This window comes from Argiope bruennichi, chromosome 4, assembly GCF_947563725.1.
Source record: "Argiope bruennichi chromosome 4, qqArgBrue1.1, whole genome shotgun sequence".
In the NCBI taxonomy this organism is placed as follows: Eukaryota; Metazoa; Arthropoda; class Arachnida; order Araneae; family Araneidae; genus Argiope; species Argiope bruennichi.
Genome location: NC_079154.1, coordinates 86,357,204 through 86,370,217, shown reverse-complemented (window position 1 = coordinate 86,370,217; position 13,014 = coordinate 86,357,204). Strand labels below are relative to the sequence as shown.

At 25.6% G+C, this 13,014-nt stretch overlaps 1 protein-coding gene across 2 annotated transcripts in view; it reads right to left on the bottom strand.

Annotated features, from left to right (window-relative positions):
• Positions 1–13,014, bottom strand: part of LOC129965610 (nephrin-like) — a 327,045-nt gene that overhangs the window by 47,554 nt on the left and 266,477 nt on the right. For both annotated transcript variants that reach the window (XM_056079653.1, XM_056079654.1), the window contains one exon: positions 1,677–1,967. In XM_056079653.1, coding sequence (XP_055935628.1) covers positions 1,677–1,967 — 291 coding nt within the window. The remainder of the gene's footprint in view (positions 1–1,676; positions 1,968–13,014) is intronic.

Genomic DNA, 13,014 nt, shown 5'->3' with positions numbered 1-13,014 from the left:
AATAACAAATTTGTTTGTAATCTTTATACTAAAATATTGTATCTGTATAAAATTTTGGATCAATACCGTCAAACATCTGACGATTAAAGTGTATAATTTGCCCCTTTCACTAAACTACAAAGCTAAAGTACTACTATGCACCATAATGTGGACATATATCAGGATATCAAATGGAAACAAATCCATCAACTTTTTCGCATAATTTAAAAATCTTTATCTTACACCAATTGGTATTCTTTTTATTCCCATTTAAAAGTAATTTATTACCATAAAAGAAGAAAATTAAATTAAATCATTCAAGCATGTATGGGTTTTTCGAAATCTGTTCGTATAACCCTGTTGATACAAAAAGGTCAACCATGCGGTTATGAATTCTTTGTGGTATTGTTTGGAATTTAGAATATCAAATAACATCATTGAGTTGTCAAAAAAATTTTGTTTTATGGAAGTAGAAATTATCGAATAATCAGTAATAGAAATTGATTTTAATGAGTTTTTATATCTAAATTGAAGATTTAATGGGAAAAAATTAAGAAATATTTATAAAATAATGTTTATTGTTAAAAAAGTTAAACATTTATAATTTAATTTTCGGTCTTAATTCAAAATTATGTTTATTAATGTTATATTAATAAACATGAAAAAACGCAGACAACAAATTAAAGTAATAATAATAAATAATGAATTGAAACTTTTTACATCATATACTTAAGTGTGTCAAAAGTCGATATTAGCTTTTAGTCGATTATAGCTTTAAAAAACAATATATTCTAATAAAAATAAAATGCCCAACTAAATTAGATAGAAAATATATTCCGATGTTAAAAATCAAATATTACAAATTTTTCCGATATTACAAATCTTTCTTAATGCATCATTATCTTATAGATATTATGCATTATTCTTATAAAGAGATCATTTTAATTCTCTAAGGATGGAATTGTCTAATATCTCATAAGGAGCATTTGTAATTTATAAAAATTAATTGTTTAATAAAACTGCTTTGTTCAATTATAAAACCAGTAAAGTAAATATTACATATATATATATATATATATCTGTTTATATTACTCTAAAATTTGGTACACATTCAACTAATTTATGTTAACCCTTTAAAGGGCCATTTTTTTCTAGTCATATTATGTTAAAATATTTTTAGGCTTGAAATTAGAATAAGAAAAGGGATTCATTTAACTTATTAGATAAATTTAATTTGATTAATTAATTAATTTTGTTAATAATTAAGTAACAAATCAAGACATTTTGTGTGAGATAGAGAACTAAAGCCTCTAAGTTTCTATCTTTCTAAAAAAATTTTGTCAGAGCTTATGCCAACCTACATAATTTCATACAAATATTGATAAATTTGGTGGGAAGAATACTTCCCACAGCCCTAGAAAGGGTTAATTAAAAATAAATTAAAAAATAATAATATATTTATTTGGCCAACCTTAAAGCCGTATTATATTTTAGTAAAATACATATTATACTCAATAGCTATAAAGAATATATTTCATTAACTGTGGAAATAAGTTGTGCCATACGAAATGTTTTAATTTTCTTAAACCTTAAGTTAAATTAATTTTTCCCTCTTGTGTTAATCATCAACAATAGGATTTCAAGAAAGATATTTAATTTAATAATAAAATCGGAATAGATATCAGAATTGTACTTACAATACACAGTTAATGTCCAGCCATCCTCAATGGCGCTGTTGGATAGAGCAGGATTCTGCGCTCTGCAGGACAATATTTTGCCATTGTCCTCCGCCTTCGGCATGTAGGTCAAACTACTAGATGTCAGGTTATCTGACACCGTTTCCTTCCCGGACTGAATGCGCTTGTTGTCCAGCCACCAAGTCAGTTGCGCCCTGGGGCGAGCTCCGGAACTTTCGCAGGAAAGCTGGACCTTGCGTCCAGCTGAGAAATGCCTCTGGATACTCGTTATTCGGACGTCTAACGGTTTCACTGAAAAGTAAAAAGGAAAAAATCAGATACTGAAGTTAAGATTGTTATCTGGCCTTTTGGTGAAATTTGCGGAGGTTTTTTTATCTTCAATTTTCACCCGAAGTATTCCAGATCGAGCCGATTTGTGATTTTTGTACGATGCTTAAAAATAAATAAATAAACTTTTAGATACTACGCTTGTCTTGTCAACATTTATATAGGTACTGACTTATGGAAAATGAATGAAAATATTAAATTTTTAATAAAAGAATATTTTAATACTTTAATTTTTTTTCTTTAGATTTAAATAATTTGATTTTTAACTTTTTTTCCCGTTGTATTATAATACATCGGAAAATACAAAAAAGAAAATTCATTTGGAGACAAATTGAATCTCAGATAAAGTTATATGATAAACAATGAAGGTATTAATAAGAACTAAACTATTTATTTATCAAAGGTATGTTTTATGCTATATTATTATTTTTTCAATACAAAAATAAAGTTCTGCTTATTGTAGGATTTTCTATATTATGACATGAAAAGTGAAATGTTGCAATTTAATAAATAGTATATTAATTTATTTCTTTTAAAAGGTCATATTTGGATAGTTTGAGTTGCTTCCTTTAAAATAATTACAATAGTTTATGATTCCCCTTAAAATTATTGTAATGGAATAGCTTAAAATACCTTTAAAACAAAACATTAATATTTATTCCAGTTCCTAATTTTCAAATATTATCTATGCTTTCTTTTCAAAATTATAGAAGAAGAAACATTTAATTAAGGCATGGAACAAGAATGCATCAAGATTATGATAAATTTATGTACCATTAAAGAAATGAAGAAAATATACCACTTAGCGTTTTTTTAAATTAGCATAGCTGAATTTTTAAAGCACACATTTCCCACATAATACTCTAAAATTACTTATTTTTATACATTTCAACAATGAGATTAGGAAAAAATGCATATAAAGAATACAAATAAATAACCTTAAAAACGTTTTTGAACTAAATTTTTATTTTAAAATTCGTTCATTAAAAATTTCTTTGGTTCAATATTTTTAACCATAAACTTTCCAGCTTTATCTTGTCTGATATTTTTATAATAATCAATAAAATGCTTGAAATTTAATTGGCTGAAACGCAATGATATACTATGCGCTAACACACAGTATTGAATACGATGAGAATAGGAAGGCCAAATAAAAGAGCTAAATATAAAGACATTGGTTTTATTATTACGTTACTTACATAACTATATTCACAATATTTTGGCTATTTTCACTTCATTTTAGCTTGAATGCTTAGAAATATTCAACTTTGAAAGGCTCTATCTCAGGATGTTTAAAAGCAGAACTTATTCACTTATATTTTAATGTATATTAGGAATTTAATAAGTGAAATAAAGTATTTATCGTTGCAAAAATATTTTATAGATTGTAAGCATTATTAGTATTATTAATATTAATATTTTCATAAAATAATATATTAATTATTAATATATTAATATTTTTATAAAATATTTAAGGTTAAATTGCTCCTCAATAAAAAGAATTGAAAGTTTAAAATTTATATGAAATACTTAAAACATTCCAACTAGAATTTATTTTATGCAGTCCTGATCATTAATGAAAAAAAATATCCAATCTATTAAATTTTATCAAATTTAATTCAGAAAAAAAAATTTCAGAACCTCAAATTAATCAAAAAAGTGCAATTTAAAATAGAATGCATTCACTATAATCAAATACAACACTAAGAGCGCGTGAAATTTTCAAATTATATCTGTCTACAGATTTTGTAAAAAAAATTACATGTTAAAAGAAAATACACTACGGATATACCATATGTGTATGCGTAATTAGTGAGCAATTGATGTAATTTCTAATTTCCTTCGATTATGTAAAAGAAAATGTTTATTTTTCATTTAGTCAAGATTGGAATTTTCTGAAAAAGATATTATAATGTTAAAAAAAATATTGATAAAGTAGAATTTTTTCATACAGATCACTGCCTGATGATATATATTTTCGAAATAACACCTTTTATGATGATAAAGTTCTCGAATTTTGTCATGTTTTAAGCAACAATTGTAATTTAAAATATTTATTTTTTGCGATAGTAACAAATATGTTTCTTAACCATTTGTAGTAGTTAAAATCACTCGTATACATCTTAACAGAGATGTTGCAATCTCCCAATATAAAAACTGGGGACTTGGACAAGGGTATGAAAATCTCAAGCGCTCAGATTTTTATTTTCAAGAACTTGCATGCGATCATTTTATGCTTAACAGTATAAAGATTATAATGAATATGAAGTTTGAAAGTTTTCGGTGAAATGACTTAAATTAAAATTCGGTACAAAACTTAATAAATGCGAATTTTAAGCTACAATTTAGGAAGACTTAAAAAATAACAATGAATTTAAGTCGTTGCGTTTTTAAGTTATCGCTTTTACATGTATTCATATGTATAGAATAACAAATGGTAAATTTAATGATGGATTCAACTCAAAATTGAATTTGAATTGATATTTTAGATTCTAAAACATATACCAAATTCCATTAGGTTATTCTCAGAATTTATAGACACATTGAGATATAGATATATTGAGAATTCATAGACATATAGACATATTTCTCTCTACAGTTATATCGACGAAGTTCCTCACAATGGAATTAGTTCAGAATTTAATAAGTATCAACAAATATGTTATAAAGCGTACATCCAAATATCACCTGTCTACTACAAAATTCATATATTTTTCGTCGAATTCATATTTTGTTCACATATTTTGAAGATTACTAGATTTTTCTCTTTGTATACTATTTACTCGTAATAGTATAATTTGTAAACTATTACGAGCACATGTCTTATCTTAATCATTATCACAGAAAAATACCAGGTTAATTACCTTTAGGGCTTTCCCGGTACCATTACATCTCATATTTCCAATTTTAAGTAGAATAATTAATGAATGTTAATGAAGCTAAAAGGTTTTAAAACAATTATTCTAATTATACTCTACTTATTCGCTAAGACTTTTAAGTAGCTTTGTTTATAAATTACCTCTTCTGGTAAAACATTTAAAGTCTAACATCTAAGGTAGAAGGTTAAAAATTAAATTTAAGTATTCTCTAAAAAAGTAAAGAAACGGAAGAAAAATATTACACATTCACCGATTCTTTTCATCATTAATGAGATTTTAATTACCATAGTTGAGGATCCAGTGGCAACTGCTTTGTTCCACAGATTTTTAAAATTTAACAAATAAAAAAATCTTTGCTTTTGTCTCTTTTGATTATTTTTCTCGCAAACTTTTTGGAATAAATTGCATCAAGATTAATTGAACCTTCTTTCGGTGTAAATTCCTTTTGTTTTTCAATCGGACAATTACAAATTGCAGAATTATGATATATGTACCTAACACTAATATTTTTTGTCTGAAGAATGACTAAGTTAAAATGTTTAGAAAGGAAACACTCACGATGCATGTTTCGAAATATTGTTTACACACTTTATGTCGTTTTGAAAGTAAAGATTTCAATGTTGTTCAACTAAAATTGCATTTTAATTGAACGCCTGAATAAAAGAAAAGTAAACAGTTGTTAAGAGAGCGAATTTTTCAATTGCAATTATTTTGAAAATGAAAGAAACTGCACTATACTCCAAAATTAAACTGGTAATTGGAAAAAAAAAATGCTAATTACTTGGGAGATAAAAAGGCCTTTGAGGAATTGTTTGTCTTCTATCAGGTCATTAAAAAAATTCAGTAGTTCCTATTTTAGTAAGGGATTAAAGACTTACACAGTTTGAAATGCAATAAACTATTAGTCATTTGTAAATATTTGACCATATTTAAAAAGAAAAAAAATTGCACCTCTGAAAGTTTTTGAATGTGTTAAATCATTATTTAATTTCATAGTAGTTAATTTGCAATAGTTTCGGAAGCTTGGATGTGAAAATTTAAGTAACGAAATTATATAAAATTTAAAATATTTCAAAGAGAACGAACTTTTAAAAATTTAAATTCCAAGTATCTAAACAGATATTAGTATCGAACATCACAATCTAAAATGAATTTTTTTTAGTTGGATTCTGATTAATTTATTTGCAAGGATATTACTTATAATTGTATTTTTATAAATGAAGTTTTATTTCTTTAGAATTACATTTTTATTTTGGGAAAATCTCTTATATTAGGGGTAAGTCACAAATTTGACTTACTTTTACTTACTTTAGTTCTTTCATTGGATATTTGCTTATTGCTTGATTCTTTGCTTAATGCTTGTTGTTTATATTTCATATATTGGATGAATAAAATATTTTATTGTTTACATTTTCAGAAAGAAACATATTGAATAAAGAGTGTCTTCAGTATTTAGAAAATAAAAATAAAAAATCTGCTTTTTAGCATAATTTTAATCATGGAGATATAATTATTCTGAAATAAATCAAATTAAACTTATGAATTGTGTATAGAAGATTTTTTTTAAGGAAATATAAGAAAATGAGTTAAGAAACATTTTAAGAAACTTCTAGAAAAAAATATACAAGTTTGACCGAATGCGTTTGTAATGGATGACTGCTTACGTTGACCGAAGCCAAGCAAACTCAACTGATGACCCTGAGCCCCATCTTGTCATCAACCAGTAATGAGTGTGACGCTAAGTAAAAGGAAAGTAATAAAAGGCTGATGGATGGCTTAATCATCCTCTAAACCAGGAATTAGTCTTACGCCCTCTCCGCTACACACAGTATTGAGGTACATAACTCAGAGACTCCATCCAATGTGTGTGTCGAAAAGAAAATTTCATTCTCAGAAGAAAAGAGAATGAAAGAATAAATTCTCTGTAGGAGGTAAATGCAATGCTATTAAATACGGTATATGAAGCATCAGCTACATATAGTACATGTAGGAATGAAATCATTGATTGTTGTATATGATAAAGAATAAAACAATATAGTTAACGATGATCCCACAAAGAAGAAAATATTGATTCATTCTCAAAAGATCCAGACTTTGAACAAATAAAATATTTATTTATTTTAGTTTGCGTGAGTATTTTATTCATTTTGTACTTCAAGAGACTACTTATATTGTACTACTAAGATTTACTTATTATTCTCTAATTCATTATGCATTTTAAAACAAAAGAATTATTATGTTTTTTAATAAGTATAAAAAGATTTTAAGCAACCTTAGAGTGAATTTTATATACATAAAACAAAGCGATTTCCTTAGGAAAGAAAGAGCAAAGATTCGAAAAGTGGGATTAATATATATATATATATATATATATATATATATTAGATGCAATTAAAAAAACCTAAATGCACAAATAATTAAAAAAATCTTCCTAGATTCTTCTTATCCGCTCATGTAAATTAGGTCCATTTTCATCGCATTTGTTCCCCTTTGCCCGTGGCCCAGATTTCAAGTGCTTCCTTGCAGAATCACAAGTTGATTGGATCTAATATCATTGATATTCTGTTTTTACTATTTATATACAGTTTAAAGGCATATATTTAATTTTAACTCAATCCTAAAAATTTGGGCCGGAGTTCGTTGCAATAGTTACCAATCCTAAGTCTGAAAGTCACGTGGATTTCATATCTAGAGTCATCATTTTATAAAATATTTTAGAGAGATTATAATAAATGAAAATGAAAACTTATTTCTTCAATCATAATTGATTATTTATAATGATAATTTGCATTATCATGATATGATTTCTTTATGAATAAGTAGATAGTGAAAAAGATTATAATTCGCATTTAACAAAATTCATTCGCATTTCAAAATTCAAGCATTCATATTTGAAATGAACATCATGCAAATATACTAAGAGAATATATATATATATATATATATATATATATATATATATATATATATATATATATATACTAAGAAAATATATATATATATATATAATACTATTTTTCTTAAGATTATATTGTCACATTGTTTATTTAATAATTGTATCTCATAAAATCAGAATTTTACAGTTATTATTTCCAAAACCATATCAGACATTTAACATCAAATATAATATAATTACTTTCACACTTAAATAAATTCCTCAGGAGAAATTTTCATAATGAATATCGATTTGCAAGCCTTATTTTAATAAAACATTTGTTAATGTAGTATATTAGTAGTATAAATTATTAGTAATGTTTTAAAGATTAATAGTATTTACATTTGAAATTTATTAGGTTAAATTTATCATTAATTTATTAGGTTACATTTATCATTAATTTATTAGGTTACATTTATCATTAATTTATTAGGTTACATTTATCATTAATTCATGTTTCGTTAACCAAATTCTATTTATATAGCTACACACGTAATCGGTAATATTAACGAAGCATATGTGCAATTTCACTAATTCAATGCCTTCTAACTAACAATTCAACTAACAATTTCATTGCGATATTCACCACAATATTGCGTATATCTGAATTTTCTTTAATTAGCAATGAAAATCGGCATTGCTTTTATAATTAATTTGGAATTATAATCGAAACAGACAATTATAGGATATACGGAATCATGATATTCTGTAACATACAAATATATTAAAATTAAGATTATCAAATATTTTTGTACTTACTAAAAAAGGAGATGGAAAGTTATACATGAAAAAAAAATAAGTATATAATATGAAACAGTAACATCAAGTGATTTCTCTACAAAAGTCATATTTATATACGATTCTTCTGCTTTTATGATTTTTGTGTTAACTTTAAATTTTTGATAAATGAGTGTATTCTATATTTTAACCTATTTATGAAACTGTGTTTTATTTCATTTTTTATTTGTACCGTCTTTTCCTTTATTATTAAAAATTAAATGAAGTAATTTTTAATTGGAAACCAAATGAAAGATTACAAAGCGATTATTTTTTTTTCACTTGAAATCTCGCAAAAGAGCAAAAATTATATGTAAAACAAATAAACATTAAAGTATGTGTTTTTTAAAATGATCTTTTTCTGATTCATCTATTAAACAACATGACTCGTAACAGGCTCATGAAGTATACCCATACCCAATACATTTACTTTAAAACTTCATCATAATTCTGCGTTTTAAAGCTGCAAGTATGTTTCTCCGAGAATTATGCTTTCTTATCTTGGAAACTTCTATTTGTAATATGATAACGGCTCGAACGTTTGTGAAAGGAAATAAACTGTCAGTTACACTCAGACAACAGGGTGCCGAGAAACGAATTATACGCATCTAACAACTCTCTGGGGGCCTTAAACTAATGATACTTAAAATGATTTCAGGCTGATTTTAGCTTAATTTATTTTCAGCTCCGAGATAAAATTCCGCATAAATGTGTTATCAATACGAAAGTCTAGTTTCCACTTTTGAAATGGTAGGCGTTATGTATCTTTTCAATTGCTGATAGGAAAGGTAATTCAAATGCGAATTGAGATTAAAAATTGATAAATTTCACAGACGAATGGAATTTGGGATACACTTTTAAGTCGTAGCTTTTATCAAAATGTTAATACACTATATTTTGTGCAGTTAATACATTACATCAGTTACAGTATATAGAAAAGAAGTCTTTGGCGGTTAGACGATTCACGGGAAATATCGGTTCTATTTCATAGCCTTACATGTGTTCTAATCATTGTGTACTTATATTTCCCTAATAGAGATTAGTCTCATGACGTCATAGAACTATAAAACCCCATTTGTCCAGTTCATCTCTCTTCTAAGTTTTGCAGTATAGTAAACTAACTTACTTTTAATTCGTTTTGTAAACTACACATATATTAAACTTTCTTAGCCTTGTATAACTTAAGAAAATCACAAGACTAAAAATTTCAAGCAATAATGAAAACTGTTTGAATATCAGTCCAAAAATGTAATATATTGTTAAAAATTAGGTAAGTTAGGTTCTTGTGAATTGTCACAATTTAAGAAATTTTTGTACAATTATTAGATTGATATCATTATTATTAGCAGTATTATTTTTCATTTTGAAACGGCATAGAAACTTTTGTGGAAGAATATTTAAACGAAAGAAACCCTCGAAATTCAGCTTAATTTTCAATTGATTCAAATTAAAACTTCAAAATAATCGTGCCGAGATGCATATTATCACCCTCTAAGACATATATGTGCAAATTCTGATATTTTTAGGTCAAACGGTCTCATCAATGGAGCGCCAACTCACATACAAAAACACAGACACGCACATGCAGTTACTTTTAGTAGATATTAGCTGCCTTTGATGTAAAGTTGATTCGGTAAGAATAGAAGTTATATTAAATTCTAATGAAATTTCTTGACATAATGAATATCTTGATGCCCTTCTTTAATCACAGGAGGAGTTTGCTTACTACAGGCCTATGACATCTTATTGTCATTACATAATGAACTATCCTAGTAATCTATTTTCTGTAGATTATTTTCACGTGCTTTTTCCTTTTTTCTCTTGGAAACTTTGCAAGAAAAACAGCAGAATCTTTCTTTTATAGATTTCAAAACTGGAAGGAAACTACGCGATTAATGATGAATGAATAGATCCATTAAAACAATAAAATCTATTGTTGGCAATTATACAAATGAATATTTTTTTTTAATTCGCAATCATTTTTTTTTTCAGTTTTAAAAATAATTTATATCAACAATGTTTTGTAAAACTTTTGTAGAAGAAATCCAGTTTACTTTTTAATTATTATTCTTTTTTTAAATTACATAAACATCGCTCTGTGTTATACATTCCAATTCTCCAAAATATTACGAGCAAATTTGAAAGATATGAATCAAACAGGCGACCATATGGAGCGCCAATATAAACATTGAGACATACTGAATCTCTATTATTATTAATGGTTTTTTTTAGTTTGCAATTATGTATTAATACACAGCAATAAATACAAATTTCACTTTTTTGTATATATGCAGCAACATTTCTACACAGCTAATTTAATGTTTTTGCAAATTAACATCACATTAAAGTTAAAAGTTTCCAACATAAATATTTATTTTAACACATATCCGGTGTTTCATTTATATATGGGTATATGAATGTTATTCCCTGCACCAAGAGTGCATTCAAAATTATTTTTTGCAAATGTATTTGTTTATAAAATTGTGTTCATAGAAATTATAAATGAGGCATATCATTGAATGTAAAATACGGTAGGAGTTTTGTTCCGTCAGCAATATGTGCAAAAAAATTGTCATCATTTTTTTAGTGATGGCTAGTATCTTGAAGATGGAAAAATACAAATATTTGTATCAAGTATGATGCCCAAAAATAATTATTGAGTTCAAGTTTTTCAAAAACATTTATTTTCATGATTTTTCAATGAAGAATAAATATTTAATTATACTGAAGGGTATATAAAAATATATCAAAATTATATAAATAAAAAAAATATCTTGGGCACTTTATTGCATATAAGGAAAAATTTCGATAGTAATACTTAACAATTGAATTTTCAATTTTAATCGCTTTTTCAGAATATTATAATTTGGAAAGTCACTAATTATTAAGATTTTTCTGTATCATTATTTATCTAATTTTAAAATTAGAGTCTTTTGAGCAATATATAATAAAATGTAGTTTAGAAGTGTAAAACAAATAAACAAATAGCCGACATTTTTTTTATCCACTCTGGAAAAATATTTGCAATCTCAATTCAATTTTAAATATCTTTTATTGGCCTCTTTATAATAAAACCTATTTAATTCTTGCTAAATTAATACAAATAATTTTTAGTAATATTCTAAGAAAGCAGTAAAATCTTATAGTCATTTTCTATGCTCAGTGTATTATTTCAGAATGATAAAAATAAAGTATAACATTTTTCTTTGAACTATTCAGTATAGTTATTAACATAAAACCTGTTAAAAAGTTTCATTCTTATTCAATTTATTTAAAATTATTAATTTACGCATAATGATAATTGGAACATCCCAAAGGTATAATCATTTGACAAAAAAAAACTATTATATAAAAAGAACTGAAAATAATTTATGCAACTCTTGCAACTTCTTACGGAATGAAAAATAAAGGGAATCTCTAGAAGATATCGCATACGAGCTAGATTTAATATGTTGAAGAAAAAAATATAATCGAGATATTCAAGACAAAATTCGTTTCTTAAATCTCATTATGGTGACTCTGAAAAAGAAGAAGCTGAAGACGTAAAAAAAAGTTGAGAATAACTCATCATTTTTGTTTTTGTTTAACTTTTGTTTAAGAAACCTCTCTCAATGAATTCTGGACTTTTCCTTTGGAGCACTTCTTCCAAGGAGAATATAATATCAGCCTTGAGGAAAGAATGCAATTTCTCATAAGATATTTAGTGTAGTAGTTTGCTCTTGAAGAAAGAAAAGGTCATACTGTCTGAGCCTTAAGGCTTGTTGATAGTCATGTAAATTAAATTATGACAAAGTATTTTTTAAATTGCTAAAAAGCACCTATGTGCTTTTGAAATTAGTTTGTAACACGAAGCGAAAACAAAATAGTTTGCTCACAAAAAAGTTTCTTTTTTTTTTAGAGAGAGAGATTTTAAATAATATGTTGTGTTCTTTTCAAATTTATTAAATTTTCCGTTTATGAATATAAACAAAAAAATTAATGTATACTTTTGAGGATAACTTTAAACAATGCTTTTATTCATAGGGTTTTATATAAATTTCAGTTTATTATTTATTAAAATGTTCAAATAAGCAAATATGCTCTCTTAAATCAATTTATTATTTATATATATATATATATATATATATATATATATATACTGAAATAGGTATTTTTTAAAGGCATGCTAAATTATTTATTAAATTTGATTTTCCTAAACAACTTTCCTAAAGTATTATTTATTGATTATTTTTCATATTTTTCGGCTGTATTTTTTGTATTGTTTGTACATTTTATTACTATTCATTTCATAAAATAAATATGACATAGTATCGTTCTTAACATTTATTGAAGTACGTTTGAGATATTATAACAAAACTGATAAAATGTTGATGTCTGCGATTATTCAATGCAGAAAAATAGGTGAGCATGTATTATTGTA